At 55.0% G+C, this 22801-nt stretch overlaps 1 protein-coding gene, 1 long non-coding RNA gene and 4 other non-coding genes across 6 annotated transcripts in view; 5 read left to right on the top strand and 1 right to left on the bottom strand.

Annotated features, from left to right (window-relative positions):
- LOC144323694 (uncharacterized) overlaps window positions 1-22801 on the bottom strand; it is a 42575-nt gene that overhangs the window by 13038 nt on the left and 6736 nt on the right. Inside the window, exon 2 of the long non-coding RNA XR_013389065.1 lies at window positions 2653-15097. This is a non-coding gene — a long non-coding RNA (uncharacterized LOC144323694). The remainder of the gene's footprint in view (window positions 1-2652; window positions 15098-22801) is intronic.
- Window positions 6074-12613, top strand: RPL3 (ribosomal protein L3). The gene is made up of 10 exons (XM_077914475.1): window positions 6074-6231; window positions 7124-7316; window positions 7890-8058; window positions 8600-8735; window positions 9644-9830; window positions 10446-10606; window positions 11100-11201; window positions 11631-11726; window positions 12162-12281; window positions 12500-12613. Exons 1-10 carry the CDS (start codon window positions 6229-6231, stop codon window positions 12542-12544), a joined length of 1212 nt encoding a protein of 403 aa, XP_077770601.1. The 5' UTR covers window positions 6074-6228; the 3' UTR covers window positions 12545-12613.
- On the top strand, window positions 6678-6741 carry LOC144324473 (small nucleolar RNA SNORD43). The gene has a single exon (XR_013389973.1). It is a non-coding gene; the product is annotated as a small nucleolar RNA SNORD43 (small nucleolar RNA).
- Window positions 8545-8599, top strand: LOC144324428 (small nucleolar RNA U82P). The gene has a single exon (XR_013389946.1). It is a non-coding gene; the product is annotated as a small nucleolar RNA U82P (small nucleolar RNA).
- Window positions 9884-9976, top strand: LOC144324425 (small nucleolar RNA U83B). Its single transcript, XR_013389943.1, has one exon. It is a non-coding gene; the product is annotated as a small nucleolar RNA U83B (small nucleolar RNA).
- Window positions 11451-11544, top strand: LOC144324424 (small nucleolar RNA U83B). Its single transcript, XR_013389942.1, has one exon. It is a non-coding gene; the product is annotated as a small nucleolar RNA U83B (small nucleolar RNA).

The following is a 22801-nucleotide window of genomic DNA, read 5'->3' on the forward strand; positions in this document are numbered from 1 at the left end:
AATCTATACATATGCAAATAAATCCTGTCTAGTGGAAGGACACATTCCACCACAAAGGAAAAAGCCAGTTTTATATCTATTTGTAAATTCATTTTGACGTTTCTTTACTCCATATAAATGTGTGGCTCTGTATATTTTCTTTTGAACCAGCTGTGGCAACTGTCTGGTTCCCCCATTAATTAATGAGCTAAATAAAATCTTTGACATATGTTCATTTGTTATCTATACAAGAGTTGTGATTTTTATCATCTCTCAACATTTATGCTTTAACAAGAACAAGTAGAAGTCAGCCCGTGGTCTAGGCAGGGAGAGAAGCAGGTGCAAAGGCTCTGCCACAGGGAGAGCTCCACGTGGAAGAAGAGGGGTCTTCATGGAGGGTCCCCTGGGGGACCCAGGAATATGCTGGGACCCTGCTTGCAGTTCCCTCAGAGCCTCATACTATAGGAAGCCATTGGAGGGAGGTCTTAGTCAGTGGAATAACTTGGGTCTAATTCATGGTTTGAGATCTTACCCTGCCGCCAGGTGGAGAATGGATCTCAAGAGCAGGACAGGGACAAAAGAATGCTTTTGGAGGCTGCTTCAGCAATCCAGGCAGGAGGGGACTGTTGCCTTGGCTTGTGGGTTGAGGAGGCAAAAAGTCCCTATGAACGGCAAACAAATGGGGATAGCACAGGCAAAAGTCTAAAAGGGGACACTGACATCTGATGTCATTCATAGGATCTATATATGCTCTGGCCTGGGGACACAACAGGGAATTCAGCAGGGCCTGTCTTTCTGACACCTCCGTGCTAGTGGGGCCAGTGAAGGAGGTGCCAGAGAAATCCTGGAAAGAGCTCATTCTGAGCAGGGACGTGAGGGCTGGTGGTTGAAGGCGTGAATTCTGTGGTGTGACCTCAGGAAGTTACTCAATTCTTTTGAGAGTTTCTTTAGCTATAAAATGGAGTTGATAAAAGAGTGCTTTCTTCAAAGCGTTGATTAGACGATTGAATGAAATAAAAGATTGTCTGCCCTCAATAAAGGGCAGCTAAGATTATTTCCCAAAGAATAATAAATGCATGGGGCACATACAGATCATTGTAATAATATAAATAACACCAATCTGCATTGGTATAGCACTTCAAATGTTTTTGGACCTTAGGGATAGAGCTGAGACATTAAGTAAGATCTGTATTCGTTTCTTGTGGCTGCTGTAGCAAATTACCAAAAGTTTGGTGGCCTCAAACAACAGAGATTTTTCTCTCTCACAGTTCAGAAGTATGAAATCAGTGTGTTGGCAGGGTTGGTTCCTTACGGAGGCTCTGAGGGAAAAACTGTTCATGCTTCTCTCCAAGGAATATCTTCTGGTGGCTGCTAGCAATCCTTGGCTAATCTGTGTCCCTCTTCACATGGCCTTCTCTGTGTTTCTCTTCCGCTAAGTGTCTCTTAGAAAGACATTTGTCATTGGGGGCGCCTGAGTCGCTTAGTCGGTTAAGCGTCTGCCTTCAGCTCGAGTCATGATCCCAGAGTCCTGGGATGGAATCCCAGGATCGAGTCCCAGGATCAAGCCCCACATTGGGCTCCCTGCTCAGCGGGGAGTCTGCTTCTCCCTCTGTCCCTCACCCAGCTCGTTTTCTCTCTCTCTCTCTCTCTCAAATACATAAATAAAATCTTAAAAAAAAATAAAGACATTTGTCACTGGGTTTAGAGCTCATCCTAATTCAGGATGATCTAATCTCAAGATCCTTGGTTCAAAGAATCCTTTGCAAAGGTCTTTTCCCCCAAATAAGGCCACTTTGACAGGTTCTAGGTGGACATATCTTTAGGGAACACCTTCAATCCACTACAGCACCCATATGTATTTATTTTCTCATGTCGTGAATCAATTTCTCCAACCCCATCTGCTAATAAGTCCATGCTCTCACCCTGGTTTGGGATGCCACTTTTTTTCCTGTATTGTTTCTATCTGTAGCCAGCCTATGTCCAGGGTTCTGCATTCTATTTATTCATCTGCATGTTTCTCTTGCCACTACCACATTGTTTTTACTGCTGGGCTTTTGTAATATGTCTTAATATTTGGTAGAGTAAGTCCCCACCTTGACTCCATTTTTTAAAAAAATATCTTAAGTTTTCAAGGACCTTGATTTTCTATATATATCTTAGAATCAGTTTCTGAGTATGTCCTGCCATAATCCCTTGGGATAGTAGCTGGAATCCTAATGACTTTATAGATTAACTTGGAGACAATTGACATTTCTTAGACATTAAGGTCAGTCAATTCATGAATTGACTATGTCCCTCCATTTATTCAGGTCTTCTTTTTATACCCTTTAATAGAATATGAATGGGCTCTCCAAGGAGGTCTTATATACTCTCTTAGGGTAATTACAGAAGGAAGAGCACTCTACCATTTACAAATGGCACAATTATATATTTCCCCTCTCCCTGAAGTCCTATTATATACAAATTACAAAAAAGGAAACTGAGGCTAAGAAAGATTAAAGGAACCTCCCCAGGGACACACAGTGGTGACAGAGCTGAGACCAGGTCCCCCAGCCTAGTCCCTAGTATGCATGTGGCTTACCACCCACCCTTGCCCCCAGCCTAGCAAAGGTCTAGGTGGACAGATCTGATACCATTCGATCTCTCACTGACAAAGCAAACCTGGGGACATACCAGAGGCTGGCTCCCACTTGATCATTTAAGATCTGCACGAAGAGAGACGTGGCATAGATATAGAGAAGAATGATGAGAACACAGATGGCCTTGACTTGCTGGGCGAGGGCCTGCTTGGATGAACACCTGAAGGCCATCTTGCTTGTCCTGCTGCTCTGGAACCTGGCACTAATGGGCACCTTGGTGGCCCCAAAGCCACAGCCTCCTTCTTGCTTCCTGGCATCCTTATTCCTAACTACGAGGCACAGGCTGATAGAGGCTGGTGTGAGCCTGCTCAGGGTGGCTGAGTCAGGTCCAGGGAGGCACTGGCTAAAAGGGACAGCAGTGGCTGGAAGGGTGGTGGTGACTGCATCTAGGTCTTTGGAGTCTGCCCAGCACAGCTTGGCCCACTCCAGGGGTTTTAGGCCATTGCCCTGCATGGCCTGGGCTACCCGTCACATGGCCATCCACAGCTTATCCAGCCAGCGGAGCAGGAGGGACACTGCCACCTGCTTCAGTATGGCTCGCAGCAGCAGCTCCACTGTCTTGCTGTTCTCGTGGTGGAAGCTGGATGGGCTGCAGTAGGCCCACTGGGCCGTGGAGAGCAAGAATAGGTTTGCCTCCCACTTCATGTGCCGCAGGAGCTGCAGGATGCAGTAGTGGGCTCCATGCATCAGGGTGGCGAGCTGCTGAAGACCCCAGCCCCATGCGATGGTCAGCGGCTGCCACAAGACCCGTTGGATGGGCAGCAGCATCTCCATGCACGGCTTCCTGGCCAGGATGAGGGTGAGCCCCCTGCCTACCTGCAGACTGCTGCACCACAGGATACAGAGGCCCAGCATGTAGACTGAGAGGCAATGGGAGGGAGGCCATATTTGCTATGGTCGCCTGTAACCCCAACAGAGGGGCAGAGAATTTCACCAGGCCTGGGCCACACAGGAGCAGGAGCAAGAGCTGCTGTGCACCCCTGGCCTGTCGGCTCCTGTTCTGTGGGGCATCATCCTGGTAGCTGGTAGTGGAGGAGCAGGGATGGGGTGCCTTCATGACCCAGAGGCTCTGTGCCCAGGCTCCTGCCCCAGGGGCATTGGGCTGTGCTCATGCCACAAGCTCCACATTAACTGATACTCTGTTATCTGGGCCAGGTGGTTTTGCAACAATCAATGACAGCACAAAAGATCAAGATGTGAGCTCATGTCAAAGAGGGAGCATTACTGCTTCAAAGGGACAAAGGGAGGCAGCCTTTGAAAGTAAAACTGTGATGTTCCAGTTTGGGTCCCCTGTGTTCATGCCCTCATGACAAATGTGACCCAGACCTCTGTGCTAGGCCCTGTACTGGGTGTTGAGCATGTAGGAAACGACATGGTCTCTGCCTACAGGAAGCTTTCAGTCTAGTAAGAGAGATGAATGCTGAAACGTTCTCATGTCATTCCCCATTCAGCTCCTCCTCAGGTCCTCTTAACCTTCCACACCTAGGGTTTTACCTGGCTGTAGAGAATATCTGCTCTTTAGGTACCTGAGCAAAGCCTAGGACCCTGTTTTGCTCCTTACTAGAAGTTCTATTTTATTTTTTTCATTTTTTAAAAGATCTTAGAGAGAGCACGTGTGTACACAAGCTAGGGAGGGGCGGAGGGAGAGGAAGAGAGGATCTCAACCAGGCTCCTGCTGAACATGGAGCCTGACGTGGGGCTCGATTGCAGGACCCTAAGATCATAACCTGATGCTTAACCCACTAAGCCACCCAGGCAGCCCTCTTTTGATGGTAAAGAGGGAGTTTCTTTTAGGGAGAATAGTCTGTCTAGCACCTTCAGCGATGTCAAACCTTTTAAAAACTCTCCTCATGGTTTTAAATAGTCTTATTTGGCATGTGATGGTGGCTGTCTTGTTCCTCTGTCCTTCACTGATTGTGTGACTTTCGTCAGATTATTTCCTCTTGGCCTAAAACTTAGTTTTCTCTGTGAGAGGGGACAGACAATATGGGTCATGATCCCTTGTTTGCAATTCTGAAATTAAAAACTTCTTAAGTCATCGGATAGCAAAAACCAAACTGATCTGAATTCTTTAGGCAGCAAAGTCAGCCTTGAACTGATGTGAAGACATTTATATTTATCCCACTCCATGAGAATATTCTCTCTTTTTTAAAACAGAATTAATGTGTTTCATTAAAGAGTTTGGGGAGGATTACATAAGTGTGCACCATATTGCGTGATTTATTTAAAACATGAAAAAATGCTGAGTTTGGAAACACATCTGGCCCCAAAAAGTTCCAATAAGGGACTGAAGACCTGTCAGCGCTGCCCCTCAAGGGATGGTGTGAAGATTAAATGAAATTTTTTTTTTTTTTAAAAAGAACGATGTGAGCAACGGCCAGGCTCAAGAATCAATAAAAAGGGGGGGATGGAGGTGCAAGGTGATAGATGGGAAAGATTGTGTGCACGCGTGCTCTCCTACATGAAAAAGGGTGGAGGGGTAGCCAGTTAGGACAGAGCCCAGGTGATCCTGGAGACCCGGGATCGAGTCCCACGTCGGGCTCTCCGCAGGGAGCCTGCTTCTCCCTCTGCCTGTGTCTCTGCCTCTCTCGCTCTCTCTCATGAATAAATAATTAAAAAAAAAAAAAAAAAAAGAGCCCAGGGTGGCGGCCTCAGGAGTTAATGCCTCATCCCAAGGAAACGACAGGGAGCCATGCGAAGTAACAAGATGACATTTGATTCTTAAAAAGATTTGGAAAGGCAAGCCTGGAGGTAGGGAGAACGCTTAGGAGCCTCCTGGGCCCCGGGGGTGGGAGAGCGTGGGGGCGGGTGCGCAAGCGACATCTGCGAGGGTCCCTGGGGCTGCAGGGCCAGGCTCCGGGGCTGGGCAGCCGGACCCGTCCCCGCAGGTCCTGAGGTCGTTTAGGCGCCACAGCGACCCCAGAAGCAGGACCACAGCAGCTGGACACCGGGAGCAGCGGCCGAGATGGGGCTCCGGGGGCGCACGTCGGAAATCAGAACGCACTGAAGGCAGGTTGGGTGTCGGGGAAGCAGCTTTGGGCTGGGAGCCAGGAAACCGGGCTTTCGCTCTTTTCTTTCCAACTTTGAGCAGGTGGCAGCGGGGCAACTCGTCCCAGCTCAGCGTGCCCGCCAAACGGCAACACCGCAGATCCGCTGCGTGGGACGGAACCCGGAGAGGCGTGTACGGGCGCTTCGGCACTGAAACCCGCAGCCGGGTTATCCAATCCTAGAGGTGACTGCATCTCACAGGAAAAAGACGCAGCCGCGTAGCTTCAGCGTAACGGCGTCTTCGACCAAATTTGGCAGCTACCCAAACCCCTACAGTCGTCGCGCTCCAAAGCTCTGCCAGCGTTTCCGCGACGCTTCGCGAAGTTTGAACCCAGCCGCTTGCCGTAGTTTCTAGTCCCCGCCCCCCGTGGACGGCGTCCCGCTCCGAAGCAAACGCTAGGCGAGGACGAGCGAGCGTGGAAATGGCGGCCTGCACCCGCCCCCCGACCCAGCGTCCCCCGCGGGCGCGCGCTCGTACGCCGGAAGGGGCGGGCCCAGGCCGGGCTATATAAATGACTGGTCGCTCGTGGCCCGACCTCTACCGGCTGTACTGGGCGGCACGATGGTACGTATCATGGCGGTTTCCTCCTCGTTGGCGCGGCGGTGGGGCTCAATCCGCGGCGCGGCGCCGCCATCTCACCTCGGCGGGGGCCGGGGGCCTGCTCCAAGAGCGCGGGGCGCTTAGCGCGATCCGCAGTGAGGCCTATTTTCTGAAAACGCGTGAGGCTTGTGGTTGGTTTGGGGCCCGCCAGGCGGCTGGCGAACGCCCGCGGGGCGGGCTCCGGTATGGAGGTCTCGAGTCCCGGATAATACCTGGGGCTCGAGCTCACTGAGTTGGTGCTAGTGTAAGCTGGAGTTCGTAGGTACGTGGGCCGGGAGGACCTTGAGTCGGGGCGCTGGGCTTGTGCCGGCACGTGGGAGGGGAGCCCGGGCTGGGGTTGCCGAGGCCCCGCGCTGATCTGCGTGGGAGGCCGGTACCACCCGTGAGGTGAGGCCTCGAGTCCTAGGAGCCACAGATGATGAACTTTCTGACGGGCGGACAGATCCTCTGTGCTGATTGTCACGTTCTGATTTGGCTCTGTGGTGGCCTTCGTGTCTGGGGCCGGCGGGGAGCCCCTTGGTCCCCGCAGCCCCCTTGTCAGGATCTGGGCTGACTGGACGGCAGAGGCACCTGTGATTTAATGACCTCACCTGGTGTGCTTTTGGCCCATTTGGAGAAGGGGAGGTTCCATCTTAAAGTTACAAAATGAGGTTTTGAGGTAAAGATTCAGTTTAGGCCGCAGGGCCTTGTGCAAGGTGAACCCAGTCCAGCCCGTAAGCACACTTGTTAGCTGGGGCGCAGGGCCTCTGGCGCGGGCTCGGCATTGTGGAGAATCCTTCGCCACTGAGGCAAGCCCGGCATCAGGAGTGAGCTACATAAGAGGGGTTGGGAGTGCTCATGTTATCTTTTCTCCCAGTCCCACAGGAAGTTCTCCGCTCCCAGGCATGGGTCCCTGGGCTTCTTGCCTCGGAAACGCAGCAGCCGCCACCGTGGGAAGGTGAAGAGCTTCCCCAAGGATGACTCTTCCAAGCCTGTCCACCTCACAGCCTTCCTGGGCTACAAGGCCGGCATGACTCACATCGTGCGGGAGGTGGACCGGCCAGGATCCAGTGAGTACAAGCGGGATCCTTCACGCTGGTTGGGGGTGGCCTGGACGGTAGTCCCGAGAGGGCAGACTTGACGGGGTGGGAATCCCCATGGGGTTTGATTAACACTAAAGACTGCGGGTGGCTGGTGTTGCTTTAGGTGGGGGGATGTACTGAAGTCAGCGTTACGAGTAAATTTTTTAACTTTTTCTAAGAGTGCTCAGAGTGAGCAGGGGGAGAGAGAAAGCAGACTCCCCACTGACCAGGGAGCCCAATCCCCGGACCCTGGGATCATGACCTGAGGTAAAGGCAGATGCTTAACCAACTGAGCCACGCAAGTGCCCCAGAGATTTGTGATAGATGAGAATTAAAACGAGCCAGCGAAAGAGTTTTGTTGAGTTAGAATTCTAATGTATGGAGTAAGGACAAGCCTGGGAGTCTAGACGGCCTGTAAGGACCCCATTTCTGAAAAGTCCCCTGCTAGCTGAAGCTGGTTGCACTCTTGACCCAGATGGGGATTTCACACTTCTGCAAAAACGCTTATTCCTTATTGGGGATTTAGCTGTCCCACTCAAGTCTGACCACTCTTTTTGGCAGAGGTGAACAAGAAGGAAGTGGTGGAGGCTGTGACCATTGTGGAGACCCCACCCATGGTGGTTGTGGGCATCGTTGGCTATGTGGAAACCCCTCGAGGCCTCCGTACCTTTAAGACCATCTTTGCTGAGCACATCAGTGACGAATGCAAAAGGCGCTTCTATAAGAACTGGTAAGGGACAAGGAGGCCGTGCACTCTGGATGAGGAGAGCAAGTACCCTGTGCTGGGCTTCACTCTGGTGGGGAAGAGCTGCTCTGGTGTCTGGTTTAGTTGCCAGAACAAATTGTGAGGGCAGACCTTGAGCAGCACCTCTAGACCTTCACGTTCAGCTTAGTGTTAGGTGTTGGGTGAGGACTCTTGGTATTCAGTGTTCTTAGTTGCTGGGAGGTGTTTAGAAACTGAGGGGTGCAGTGTAACACTCCCCAGTCCTTCTGTCCAGGAGTGTGGTTGGGTTAATGGCTAAGCCGGAGCAAGAATTAGTGTGTATTTGAATGCTTGTGACTTGCATTAATTTTGTGGACCTCTGCTCAGCTCCGCTCGGCTCTGCCCGATGAGCTCCATCCAGGCTCCGCTTGCCGGTGGAAAAGGCTCCTTAGAAGCCGGCAATGAGCCCCATCCCCATGTGGTGCCAGTGTGCCTTCCGCTCGCCCCTTTGGAGGGGTGATGAAGGCCTGCACCTGGCCCCGTCCCCAACTCTGCTCTGCTCCTGAAGGCATAAGTCTAAGAAGAAGGCCTTCACCAAATATTGCAAGAAGTGGCAGGATGACGATGGCAAGAAGCAGCTGGAGAAGGACTTCAACAGCATGAAGAAGTATTGCCAGGTGATCCGTGTCATCGCCCACACCCAGGTGAGCACCCCACAAGGTGCACAAAAGGAAGGTGACTGCCCCACAGCTTGGGGTATCAGATGGCACCTTGTTACCTGCTGTGAATTGATCCCTTTTCTCACACTGACCTTGTGTGGTCTCAGGATTTAAAGTCTGGATGCATGGGCCAGTAAGCAGCCTGGGGGTTGCTCAAAGTTCCACAGCAGCACAGTGCAGCGCCTGCCCTGCCCCTGATTTCTGGGGCCAGGTTAAGACAGTTGGTCTGAGAAGGAAGCCTGTGGTGCCTCTAGGCTTGTGGGTTGGTTTTTCTGATGCCAGCAGAGGGCAGTGTGTCTCTAGTCTTTATTGAAGCCGTGCCCCATTTTAGGAAAAGGGGCTGAAGGAACGCAGAACTCCTTAACTGTAAAATGCATAGCTGAGAGGAGTCTGGAGGAGGACCCTTGTCATTTACCCTGAAAATCTTATTTGCTATGAACTGAATAAGTCTTTGCCTGACTGGGTTAGAATGACTATTTCTTCTCTACAGTTGATCCGAGCTGTCATTCTAGGTTTACATCTTATTCCCAAGGGTTCAGTTTCCCTGGGGTTAGCAATGACTGGATCAGCTCAGATTTGTAATCTGACCATTTCTGAAGAAAATTCTATAGAACAGCACTGGGCCACCTTTAATGAAAAGCTTTAGGCTTGAATATTTTTCCCTTAATCTTTGCAGCTTCTATTCCGACCGAGGTGCTATTCCACTTTCCCACAGTGTATGAGTTGGAAAGGGGACTTGTACCCAGTGGGGAGTTAACACAGGAAGGCGGCTTCATTTTTGCCAATGGGGAAACATGAGGTTCAAGGTTGCCAAACTGTTCTGCCCACCCTGACTTCCTTCCCATGGAAGATCTCGAAGCTCAGGGATCTGAGCTGTATTGGTTCCCTCCTAGATGCGCCTGCTTCCTCTGCGCCAGAAGAAGGCCCACCTCATGGAGATCCAGGTGAACGGAGGCACAGTGGCCGAGAAGCTCGACTGGGCCCGTGAGAGGCTGGAGCAGCAGGTGCCTGTGAACCAGGTGTTTGGGCAAGATGAGATGATTGATGTCATCGGTGTCACCAAGGGCAAAGGCTACAAAGGTGAGTTTGCGATGGCCCAGGTTGCCATAAAACTCAGGGCTTCCATGTCTGGAGCTTTGGTGATGAGGCTCTGGAATAAGCACTGGCACGTGGCTGGAGTAAGATTGTGCAGGAATTTGTCTCCTTGCCTGACTTCTGAGAACAGCCTTGTGGCCAGGTGGGAGGGAAATATGGAGGGCTGGGAGAGAATTCTGGCCATACTTAAGAACCCTTTTGCCACATGCAGCCCACTGCAGGAGGCAGAGGGGACCTGGAAATTGAGTCCCTCCTCACTGGCTTCTGCCAGTGAGGAACTTGGTGAATGCTGTGAAGTGCATGTGTTCCCATTCTAGTTCTGGGCTGATTCTCCCAAGACTTTTTGTTACAGGTTTGAGAACAGGTTTATGTCTAGGCAGGTAATAAACCTGAGGAAACGTGAGAGGAGGGGGAGGACATGGGTATTTGAGGGTAACGTATGTTAAACCCACCTGTCCCTCAAACTGATCTAGTTAGTAGCTGTTGAATGTTCATATACAAGCACCACAAATGCATGAACTCACATTGGGTGTTTATGACAGGAAAGAGGCCAATGGCGCAAGTGCCAGACAGCCTGAAACAAGCTTGTGTTTTTTTCAGGGGTCACCAGCCGCTGGCACACCAAGAAGCTACCCCGCAAAACCCACCGGGGCCTGCGCAAGGTTGCCTGTATTGGAGCCTGGCATCCTGCCCGAGTGGCCTTCTCTGTGGCTCGGGCTGGGCAGAAAGGCTACCATCACCGCACTGAGATCAACAAGAAGGTGAGGTGCCAAGGAGGGAGTTCCCCTTGACGCTGAGAAGGGAAAGACTAGGCCGGTGTTGGGAGTAGCACTCCTCAGTTGGTAGGGGAGCTTCTGGAATGCATATGCACTTGAGCTGCTCATCTTTTCTGATGGGCATGGTTTTTGGTTCCTGGGTGTGATCTGTAAGGTGTAGTTTATTGAAGGTGGCTCTGGTGTAGCTGACCCCCAGAGTGCCCTGGGTAGAGAGCCTTTGCCTCGGGGGTTTGGGGAGGCCCCTGGGCTTTGTTTCCATCAGATGGTAGTGTCTCAGCCCAGCTGATTTGCTCTCTGCCCCAAGCCTGGGGTACCCCGTCATTAGGACTGGTAGCTATTTTTTCCAGAGTCCTTGGCAGATTAGCCTGCTGCTGGGTTTGATGCCACTTGTCTGCATTGGTTGTCCTTCCTGCAGCTAGCCTGCCTAGGGACACCTGAGTATTCCCCCTTGCAGTGTGAAAACGTTCCTTTCATTTAGATATACAAGATTGGCCAGGGCTATCTCATCAAGGATGGCAAGCTGATCAAGAACAACGCTTCCACTGATTACGATCTGTCTGACAAGAGCATCAACCCCCTGGTGAGTAGCCTGCGAGGTCTTCTGAGCCCCCAAAGCCCTGGCTCTTGTGGGGGAATTCCCCCTCATTCCTAGGGACTAATCTGCTCTGGGTCTCACCTGTGCGGTGCAACCCTGGTGCTCTCAGGTCCTGGTTAGCGCATGGAGGCTGTGTTAACTGATCCCTGGTCCTGTGCGCAGATCGCTTCCAGCTGTTAGTCCCTTGTAAACGGCAAGACTTGGGTCAACTGGTTGAGGGAGGTCTCTGACCCAGCTGTTCGGTGATGAGGCTCTGGAATGAGCGCTGGGCGCAGCGCCCGAGTCAGACTGCGGAAACATTCCTTGCTGCCTTCCTTCTGAGAACAGCCCCATGGTCGTCAGGGGCGGCATGTGTAGTGTCGGACTGACCTCTACCCCTGTGCATGACCTGACCTGATGCCTTGGTTTCTCCAGGGTGGCTTTGTCCACTACGGTGAAGTGACCAATGACTTTGTGATGCTGAAAGGCTGTGTGGTGGGCACCAAGAAGCGAGTGCTGACTCTGCGCAAGGTGAGGCTGGGGCCCCTTCCTGGTGGGTGGGGTGTAGGCATGCGGTGCTCAGCCTTCCTGAAGAGGGAGCATTGACCGTTCCCAGACATGGAGCATAGCACCACACTCGGGAGGGGAGTTCAAAGGAAAAGGGGATTTGCCATTCCTCAGAAAGCAGCTTTGAAGTCCTGGGAGGAGGAAGTTCCCAGTCTGGCTTGGCATAGCTGTCTGCCTCTGGTTTTTCGTGTTTCCTGCTCAGTCGTCAGGCAGGGGTCATCTTGGGCAAACCAGCTGGCCTAGAGGTGTTGCGGGAGGGGGTTGCTCTAGGCTTTGGAGGGCCCGATGGAGACCGACCGTTGGTCCTCTCTGAGCTCTGTTGAGGGGCCTGCAAGCCAAGATGTGTGGGGAAGGAAGGCCTGGCACTTCGTAATTAAGCTTTGCTTTTTTGGCCCATAGTCCTTGCTGGTGCAGACCAAACGGCGTGCCCTAGAGAAGATTGACCTGAAATTCATTGACACCACCTCCAAGTTTGGCCATGGCCGATTCCAGACTGTGGAGGAGAAGAAAGCATTCATGGTACACACCTCTCCCTTGTCACCCTTGGCCTGGGGTTGGGATGACTCCTGGGCGATGGGCCCCATCAGCTTGCCACCTGCCCATATGGTTGCTAGTGCAGAAGGCACAGCTGGGCTGGCTCCTGAGCTTGTGTCTGCACCGGGGAGCCAATTAGGGGTGGGGTATTTGTGCCCAGGTGCTCTCTCCCTCTGACCTTGCCCACTGTCCTTTCTCTGCAGGGACCACTTAAGAAAGATCGAATTGCAAAGGAAGAAGGAGCTTAATGTCAGGACCAGATTGTGCAGCTGGTGGGATCTCAATAAAAATTATTTTCCAGTGACTTCTGCCTCTGATTTGCTTCCCAGTTCTGTTTGCTTTCACTGTGACCACAGGAGCCTGTATTTACTGAGATGTTGCTCTTGGCCTCTGGGCTTAGCTAAGGGTTTCCTTTTTCCCATAGCACTTGTCTGGTTCTGTGCCTGGAGCAGATTGGGTGCGCCGGGAGCTAAAAACTGAGCTGGGGTCTGCCCCATGGCTGTCAGAGTACACCCCAGGGCAGCAGGCTTGGCAGCTGTGTCACCCAGGTGAGGCAGCTGGCTCTCTGCTGTAGAGGTCGTCAGTTGTGTTTGCACAGCTTGGGTGGTAGCACAGTAGGAAGGAGGCTGTGAGGATTTGATGTTCCCTGTTGTCTTTGGAGTTGCTGATGGGCATGGCAGGGCCGACCCTGGCAGTATTGAGTGTAAGAATAATGTCACTAATCCACATAGGATTGGGTTCCAGTTGTGGCCTGTTCAGGTTCTTTTCTAACCCTTAGCCACCATCAACACATTAGGGGGTGGGTGCCATGCAGAAGCACCTGGATCTGTGGGACACAGTATTTACACTGAGGAAGGCGCTGCTTCATCACTCCTGTGAACACACACTGAGCTCAGGTGGTGAAGCCATTGGGCCCCTTTATTCTGGAGTTGTGTGGTTCAGCCTCCACCCTGGGCACCTGTAACACTGCTGAGCAGCTCAGCCACTCCAAGCTCTTGAGCTTCCAGGCCTCTGGTTTCTGACTGACCCCACTGATTGACTAGGCCTTGACCCTGGCGTTCGGGGTGTGCTAGTGCTCTCCTGGGCTCACTGATAGGCTCCTTCCCTCCCAGAGCTGCTGCACAGCCTTGGGCCAAGTAGATTTTTGCCTCTGACCTCTTGAGGCCCCTGGAGCCCAGCTGGGGCAGCTCTGGGTGCTCCCTGCTGTCCACCTGGTTTCTAGTGACCTCTGGGAACTGGTAGTGCTAGCTGGGGACGGCCTGGTGCCATGTGTGTGGTGCTATGCCAAGTGCATTTGAGATGGCCCATGCCCCTCTGGTTCCTAGTTAGCATGGTGTCCACACGAGTGGGGTGAGGTCCCCAAATTCCCAGGTGGGAGGCCAGAACAGGTGGCTGAAGTTCTATAAGAGTTGACAGGTTTGGGGTGCACAGACGAGTTCCAAGCCTGGGGCCCTCCTGTGACGTCTGCCAAGCATTTCTGGAGGCCCATCTGAGCCCTGGGGGAGCAGGCCTCAAAGACCCTGTTGGCTGCCCGGGACCTTCTGGCGTGGGGTTCTCCGGGTCCTGGCTCCCGGGTGGCTGGAGCTGCACTTCAGGCCCGGGCCGCCAGGGGGTGAGTGGACCGCATCCTGCTGGACGCCCCAGGGTTTCATTCTCAGCTTCTGAGGGCAGGGACGCCTCTCCCTCTTCCTATGGGGTCTCCTCTCCAGGGTTCCCCATGGCCTTTGGGGGGGTCAAGCCCACAGAAGGTCAGGACCTGGTCCAAGGCCACCAGGCCTCTCCAGCTGGGCCTGCCATGGGATCTGGGCTCTGTCTCTGGGGGATTCTCTTCAGATTCTGGAGAGGACGCTGTGCTGGGCAGGAGCCGCACCCTCATGCCTTGGCCTCTCAGCTGGGGGCCTCCCCACTACCCTTATACCAGCCCTGGAGCCCAGCTGCCCCCAGCCCCGGTAGGAAGGGTTTTGCTGGCCTGAGACGGCCTGGCTGGGCCTGGCTCCCTGTCCAGGGCTCTGCTCAGTTGTGGGCATGGCCAGAATGATGGGATGTGGGGTCCAGCGAACAAAGGCTCGCCCCTAAGGCCCGGAAAGAATACTCTGTGTGCTCTGCGGCTGAGGACGTGTACACAGGTATCTGGCATCACAGATACACCTCCAGGTGATGGGGGTCACCACACCCTCTGTGTCCCCGCACATGTGACACACAGAAAGCCCTTTTCAGGGACAGGCTTTCCTGATAGGTGCTGAGCCCTTGGCTGTTGGCCATCCCCTCCCATTCCCATCCTCTTGATCTCTGCCTGCCCCTGGCCGGTGAGTGACCTTGAGCACATCCCACAGCAGTTCCAGGCCTCAGCCTCATCGGCTGGGGACTCTCCTCCTCAGTGATGACAGTGGGACCAAGTGAGCAAGACCGCTTCAGTGGTTGCACAGAACAGCTGGGGTTGTTAGGACAAATAATAGGGCTTCCTGGGGGGCAGTGGGAAAGGCCAACCACCCATGTGTGGGGTCAGAGGCACTCACTGAAATCCTGAGCACCTACTATGGACACAGCCCTCCTCCAGGCCCTGAGGGAGCAGGGCGGACACAACAGCCTTCTCTCCAGAAGCTGATCCAGGTGGGTGTGCAGACAGCAAACACCAATAAACAAGACAGTTTCAGAAGTGAGGGTGCAGGGCGCCTGGGTGGCTCAATCTGCCTCCGGCTCAGGTAATGATCCTGGGATTGAGCCCCGTGTCAGGCTGCTCAGTGGGGAGTCTGCTTGTCCCTTTCTGATCCTCCTCCCTGCTCGGTGCCAGCTCTCTCTCTCTGTCAAATAAAATAAAATAAAATAATAAGTGATGGAGGCTGTGAGGAACTAAAACAGGCCAATGGGCTACAGTGATGGGCATGGGGGAGGCTGCTCTGAGAGCATAAAGGATCCAGCCTGAGTGAGCGAGTGCTGCACAGCAAGCGCTGCAGAGAGACCCCTGCAGAGAGATCCCCGCCCCCCCAGAGCAGAACAGCAGGTATAAAGGCCCTGAGATGGAGGGGGCTTCCATGCTCCGATCTGAACTCCCAAAGGAGGTGGGTCTGTGAAGGCGGGACCCCACAGGCGTGGGATATGGTAGGTGCTCAGTAAACGTTCCCTGTGTCTCGGGGTCCCCAGGCATTGCTGTGGGCCCCTGGTGGGTGGGGCAGCCATCTCTGCCTCCCGCCATCTGTGCCTGCACATGTCACTGAGGGTGCTTCTCTGACTGCCTGTCGCTGTGCGCTTCCTGTCACCAGAACCCTCAGACAGGCCTCCCTGGAATCCTGCGGTGACAGAACAAGGAGTCTCATTCCAATCCTCATGAAAAAAAAAAAAAAGAAAAGAAAAAGAAAAAATACCTGCTGGGAATTTCTGAGCAAGTGGGAACAAGGAGGTGGCGGGAGCCACCATTGCCTTAAAAGGCATGACAGAACCAGTGGCTTGGCTGAGCTCACCTGGGGATGGCCTTGGAGGGGGGGGTAGCTGGCTGCACCTCCCACGCCCACCCCCAGTGGACTCTGCCCCCCTCCCTGGCTCCCGCACTGCCAGGCCCTGCGGCCTCTTGTCCCCAAGCCCCGACCCCAGCCCAGGGAGCCCAGCCCTGCGCTCCCAGGGCCTCGCCCTCCTCCCATGGGCTCTCAGCACGCAGCTACTTGTCTGAAGCTCCGAGCCCGCCCTCCATGCGGTGTCGCACCGCAGAGGTGCTCAGGGCCTGCCAACCCCTCCAGCATCACGTCCCCTCCCCCGGGGCCAGGCTCCTGGCCTGTTCCCAGGAGCCCAGGGAGCTTTCCCTGCTCTTTCAGCAGCAGGCTCAGAAGCCCGGGCTGGGGCTGTCCTCAGACTCCAGAGGGGCAGGAAATAACAGCCCTGGGCTTGGAAGTCGGGGAGGCAGCATCCTCTCTGGAACCTTCCAGGGCCTACTGATACATCGGAACTAAGAACATGTCTCGTCCGCCAGTCCCCGGGGTCTGCCCGCCACGCTGCCCAGGCCCGAGCCCGCCACCCTTGGCCTGGTGAGGCCGCCTGCAGAGGGCACTGGCCAGCAGGCAGGTGGAGGAGCTGTGCGTACCTTCCTCCTCCAGGCACCTCCTGAGTACTTGATGCGCCGTCCCAGGCTCCAGGACCCCCTTGCGGCGGCCCCTCTTCTTACCCCATTTTGCAGAGGAGAAACTGAGACTCAGAGAGGATGTGCAGTCTGTCCATGGGCACACAGTGGATAACTGGAGGTGGGTGGTGGAGGGGGTGGGGGGACTTGAGGCCTGGCATCTCTTTGTCCTGCCCCTAGGCCACTAGGAGCCTGTCAAGCATTTTGGCTTCAGAGAAGGCATGGAGTGCCCATTTGTTGAGCACCTACTCTTGCCGAGGCCTGTTGGTGGTAGACACCCCCTCAGGTTACTTCAATCCTCACAACCATGATTCCCATTTTACAGATGGGAAACTGGGGGTCCAGAGAGAGATGCAGAGAATCCTGCGAGGGCACAGAGCTGGACTATGTTAGGCCAGGCATCTTTTTTTTTTTTTTTTTTAGGATTTTGTTTATTTATTCATGAGACACAGAGCGAGAGGCAGAGACACAAGCAGAGGGAGAAGCAGGCTCCCTGTGGGAAGCCCATGCGGGACTCGATCCCAGGACCCCGGAATCACGCCCTGAGCCTAAGGCAGATGCTCAACTGCTGAGCCACCCAGGCGCCCCTGCCAGGCGTCTTGTATGCTGTCTCCCTGAGGGCTCATCACAGCCCCAGGAGCCGGTGCTCCTGTTGTCACCCCTGTCTTCACAATGAAAATGTACAAGTTGGGTAGTGGCCCCTTGCACGGGACTCTCCAGATGCTGAAGCAGGGATTCAAATCCAGGTGCCAGGGCAGCCTGGGTGGCTCAGCGATTTAACGCCGCCTTCAGCCCAGGGCGTGATCCTGGAGACCTGGGATCGAGTCCCACATCGGGCTCCCTGCACGGAGCCTGCTTCTCCCTCTGCCTGTGTCTCTGCCTCTCGCTCTCTGTGTCTCTCATGAACAAATAAATGAAATCTTAAAAAAAAAAAAATCCAGGTGCCAGAAACTGAGCGCCAAGCCCTACACCGCGCTGCCCTCCCGGAGTAGGTGCCTGGAGGCTGCAGGTGCGCCAGGGGAGGGGCGGCTTTTCCCAGCAGCGCCTGCAGCGCACCCAGTCCCTTTGCCCCCTGCCCTTCGCAGGCTCCCAGCATGGTCCTTGACAGATGGGTGCTGTGGGGGATGCTGCCTGCAGGGCTGCGGCAGACAGGTGGGGGCCCTGGCCCCACAGCCGGCCTCCAGGCCAACCAGGCTTCACATGACTATGGAGAAGTGGCCCTCCACGCTGGCTGCCGCCTGGCCCCAGCAACAGGCAGAGGAAAGGGCTATGAGAGAAGGCGCTAAAGATAGCCAGCTTGCCACTTCCCCATCCTCACCAGCCACCACCTCGTCCCCGATGGCTCCCAGCAGGCCCCCGCCCCATGCCAGGGCAGTCTTCAGAGCCCTGTCACCAGGCCGGAGGCACAACATGGGGACTCAGGCAATGGTCACTATGGGAAGACTCTCCGGGCACGGACGCCGGGCCAGGCAGGGATGTGCCTCGTGCCACTCACACAATACCCTTCAAGGAGGCACGAGTGCTGTCGTCACCCCACTTGAACCATAGGCACACCTCCACACTGACACGACCGCACCGTTCCCATCACGGCCGGGGCCCGTGACCACGCTGGCATGACAACACAAACATTCACCAGCACACCACCGTCCTCAACATGTGGGTCTCCTGCCGGCCGAACCCCAGAAGCCAGCAAAGAAGCTGGATTGAGGCCATCCGACCCCAGAGCAGGGGTGGAGGGTGGACAGAGGTTCCGGAGGGACAAGCCCAGGGATCGGGCGCTGCGCCGAGCACTTTGCTCCCTGGGACCAGCACTGGCTAAAGCCCTGAACGTTTGTGTTCAGTCAAAGGCAGGCCCTCCCCTGCTCAAGAGCCTTCGATGGCTCCACACGGCACATTCGCTTATTCATATGTCCAAATCGTTCATCAAGCACCACGCGGCGGGCACCTTGGTGTGGCATTCAGGACTCCTCGCTCTTTGGTCCCCGTCTGCCTTCCAGCTTGTCGCAGGCCGCTGTGTCTCAGCCACGCGGGACCACCAGAGTCACGTGACCCAGGCCTCTTGGCTGAGCTGGGATGGCCCCGCGTGGGACCTGGGGAAGAGCTGGCTGGGGCCGGATCCTGGCTCTTTCTTCCCAGGGTGGTGACAGCCCTCTGAGGGCCACAGTGGAGGTTCCACAGGATCAGGTGGACGATGTGGCCCGCTTGGCTCCTGGCGCAGAGTCCTGGCTCAACGTCTGGCCCCCACTCCCCATCAGCAAATACTGAATGTGTGGACACCGCAGCGAATAGGCAATATTACTCCCATTTCACAGATGGTAAAACCAGGACTCAGAGAGGGCAGCTGGCCCACCGGGCTCACACAGCCAGCACGCGGCTCCGTGCCTGGTCTGGGACCCAAGGCCCGCTGAGCCCTGCCCAGGGGCCAACTCGGCCCACAGCTGTTTGGTTTGGCCCTCAGGGTGAGCGTGCTTCACGTGAGGCTTCGGAGCCTGGAGTTCACAGCTTCGCTTTTATCTTTAAAGTCCTGATCAATAGCACAAACCTGGAAGCGACCCAGAGGTCCAGCGGCCCGAGAGGTGTTCGAGGGAATCGTGGCCTCCCTGGCCCTGGGAGTTCCATTCGGCAGGCAGGTGAAGGAGCTCCAGGTGTACATGGGTCGCCCAGCAGAAGAGCCACCCCGGAGGAGTCCTGTGATGCGGGAGGCGCTTTCGCATTTCCTTTGGGACCGTGTGAGATATTTTAGAATCCGTTTTAAAAAAGCAAATGGTAAATCTGATCTGCACTGGTGCGCGGCGTCCTGGACAGTGACCAGGCTGGCTATCCGGACGGCCTGGCTCCCGTCCCTGCTCCTCCTCCAAGGACTCGGCATGGGCTCCCACTCCTCATCCGAAGCATGGGGTGTCAGGGAGGGCTGGGTTGGACGATTTCTTGGGGCCCTTTCAGCTCTGAGGCTGGGACTCTGAAGGCCAAAGGCCAGCGCAGAGCGAGGAGAGAGACTCCATGGGCTGCGGCAATCGGGGAAGAGTTTCTGAAAGAGGGAGGCTTGGCATGAGCTGGGAAGGCTGAGCAATACCTTGCCCACGGCTAACCTGAATGGGATGGGTGGTTCTGGAAGAGTGGGGAAGCACAATTCAAAGGAATGAGCTTCTAATAGAGAAATTTCAGGCACAGCAGGAAGCAAGCTGGGGAGAGATTTGGGGGTGGGTTTTGGAAGGTCTTTCCTGAGACCTTCCATCGAGCCAGGGGGGCCCCAGTTCTCCAGACCACCGTGGGGTGGGTGAGGGCAGGGAAGTTGACCCCTGTGGTCTGTCCACGCGCTGTGTGCCGGACGCCGCATCTGGCACTTGCCAAGCATTGGCTCATTTACTCTTCCTATCTAGGGGAGACGGGCACTAAAAGGACCCCCATTTCACAGAAGAGGAACTTGGACTTGACCCACGGGCCCCCCGGACCCCTTTACCTGGAAGAGGGAACGGGGAGGAAGGCTTTCATAGAGGCAGGTGGCTTCTGCATAGGCTGTCCCCTGCCGGGAATGCTTTCCTCTCTTTTCTGCCGTGGGCAGTGGCGGCTTGCCCTTCTGGGCTGGGCTCCAATGTCACCTCCTCCTGGAAGCCTTCCGAGACACCCGCCTCCTATCAGAGTGACCTAATGTCGGCTCTTCCTGCTGTCTCAGCTTCTCCTTCGCCACTCACGGTGGCCATCAGCCATCACGTTATCTATTCTTGCTGATTTAGGCTCCGCGTCCAACTTCCCAGGCAGATGGCAACCTCCTCAAGTCAGGGGCCGTGTCTGTGTCTGTCCTGCGATTCTTATGCTCTGCACACCCAGCAGGTGCTGAGCACATAGTAGGTGTTCAATACAGTAAATACCTGCCCAAGAGCCAGCTGGCTGAAGGTATTGAATTGGAGAATGAGGTGATTTTGTCGGGGTTCCCCAGATGGTCAGGGAGGCATGGCCGTGGTGGAACCCGGGGGTCCTGCCTCTGGTCGGTGCCCTACTCTCTCTTGCCCTCCGTCTGGCTTCCAGGCTTCCATGCTGGAGGCTCATGTCTATTCTCCCCTTGGCAGCCACAGTGCTCCTGTTAAAGCCTGAGTCGAGCTGCGCCCCCTCCGTGCAGAGTCTCTTCCTTCAGAAGAGGAATAGAGTTGTGGGGTGCTGGAGGTGCTGGCTCCACGTTGTGAATGAATTTAATTCCATTACAGTGTACACTTAAACATCCTCAAGATGGTAAATTTTACGTTATGTGGATTTTACCACAGTAATAAAAAAAATGTGCTTCCTTTCTCTGCCCCAAACCCTGCTAGCAGAGTACCATCGAATGCAGAGTACCAGCCCCAGTCACCGCAGTGCCCGGTCCCTGACCTCACCTCCCTCCCTCCCTGTACTCATCTGTGTGGCATGGCCTCCTCTCTGTTCCTCTCTTGTGGCAGATGCATGGCTGCCTCAGGACCTTTGCACCAGCTCTCCCCGTGTCCTGGAATGCTCCTCCTCTAGAAGTTTGCAGAAATGCTGCTTTCCCAGCCTGGCCTCTCCTGACCACCCCGGCGAAAACCGCAACCCACTCTCCTGATGTTCCCCGGCCCACCTCTTCTCTTTTCCAGCCCTATCGCTTGCCACCCTTAGGTAGAATGGCCTTACTCATCACGTTGACTGTCTTCCCTGTTCCCTTATTTTGGTCGTTGTGCTCCAGGTTCCAGAGAAGCTGGGGAGGGAAGGGATGTGGTCTGGAGCGCGTGAGAGAGAGAGGAGAACCCGGAGGCGGCCGCAACTTCCTCAAAGCAAATTTAGGAAAAGCTGAAGTGAAAAAGGCTTGAGCAGCTGAGGGCTTCCTGCAGCCGGTTCCAGCGGCCCGGGGTACGTGTGTGTGCGTGTGCATGCATGCACATGTGTGCATCTGTGTGCGAGTCAGCGCATGTGTGTTCAATTGTGTTCTCTGCGGGTGTCTGCACGCGTGAGCTGTGTGCATGTCCACATGCACATGTGCATCTGTGCATGTGTGTGCATATGTGTCTCCATGTGTGCACCGCATATGGGTGTCCACATGGATGTGTGCACTGGTGCATATGTGCCTATGTGTGCATATGTGTGCACATGTGTGTTCCGTGAGCACGTGTCTGCATGCATGAGCTATGTGTCCAAATCTGTGCCTGCAGATGTGTGCACATGTGCTCTTTGTGCATGTCTACACACATGCGTGCATGTGTGTGTGTGCGCATAGGTGAGCTGTGTGTGCATGTCCGCGTGCTTGTGTGTGGGTGTGAGAGAGAGGATGAGAGATGGTGTGTCTCTGTGTGCAGGTGTCCGTGGGGGTCCAGGAACAAGGGGCCCGCCCTCTTGGGGCCTCAGAGGTTGAGCGAAGAGGTCCTGGCTCAGCAGTCCCTGGTCCCAGATGCCCCACAGCTCCCTGGCACTGTGGGGCTCAGTGCTCTGTCGTCCCCCTCCCTGGGCGCTGTGACCTGATGGAGGAGCATGTGGGCTCTGGAGTCAGACTTTCAGGGTCACTCTGCCCGATTAATGGTGTCACCTTGAGGAAGCAATGTAGCCACACTGCCTGAGCCTTGGAATCTGAAAAATGGGGATGATGGGACAACAACCCACCTCCTATTGTTGTTGCAGGATTTGATGAGCGAAAGCACATGAGGGGCTGAAGCCAGCAGTGGGACCTCAGTAAAGAGGCACAATTGCTACTGGTCTCAGATCCAGCCTGGGTGAGACCCAGCCCAGCCTCAGGTACCAGGCACCCAGGTGGCGGCCACCACCTGCCCAGGGGCAAGAGTAGCAGAGGGAAATCCAAGGAGGCTGGAGGAGGTAGCTGCCCCCAGCAGGTGGTCTCAGCTGAGGGGGGTGGGTGAGGATGCTCTGGCCCCAGAAGGAGGGAGGAGGGCAAGGGGCTACAGGGAGCAGGGAGTGAGGGAGAGAGCCGGCCTTGTGGCAGCTGCAGGAACCTGGTGGGACCTATGGCCAGGGGCACCAAGGAACTACAGTGCAGCCACAGGACCCGGTCCCGGAAGTGCCTGCCTGCATTTACCCGGGGCAGTGGGGAGCCATTGTAGGTGTTTGAGCAGGGGTGTGGAAGCTTCGACCCAAGGCTTCTGGTTCCAGGTCGGTACGGGGAAAGCACCCCAGCATAGGCTGGAAAGATGAGACATTTCTCTACAAATTACTTAGACAACATAACCCATAAAAACACAGTAGTTAGAGCACAGAGCTTGGCATGGAGTGGTAAAGTCTTAAGGGGCACAGGGTCTCAGGGGGGCGTGAGCCTTCCTAGAAGAGGGGGCCCTAGAGATGAGTCTGTAGAGGCATTAAGAGGCTCTGCCGCGGCGCACTGGGTGGCTTTGGGCAAACCACTGCGCTCTCTGGTCCTGGTCTCCGCTCCCGCCTGCCCTGCCAGGGC

This window comes from Canis aureus, chromosome 11 (genome assembly GCF_053574225.1).
Source record: "Canis aureus isolate CA01 chromosome 11, VMU_Caureus_v.1.0, whole genome shotgun sequence".
NCBI lineage: Eukaryota > Metazoa > Chordata > Mammalia > Carnivora > Canidae > Canis > Canis aureus.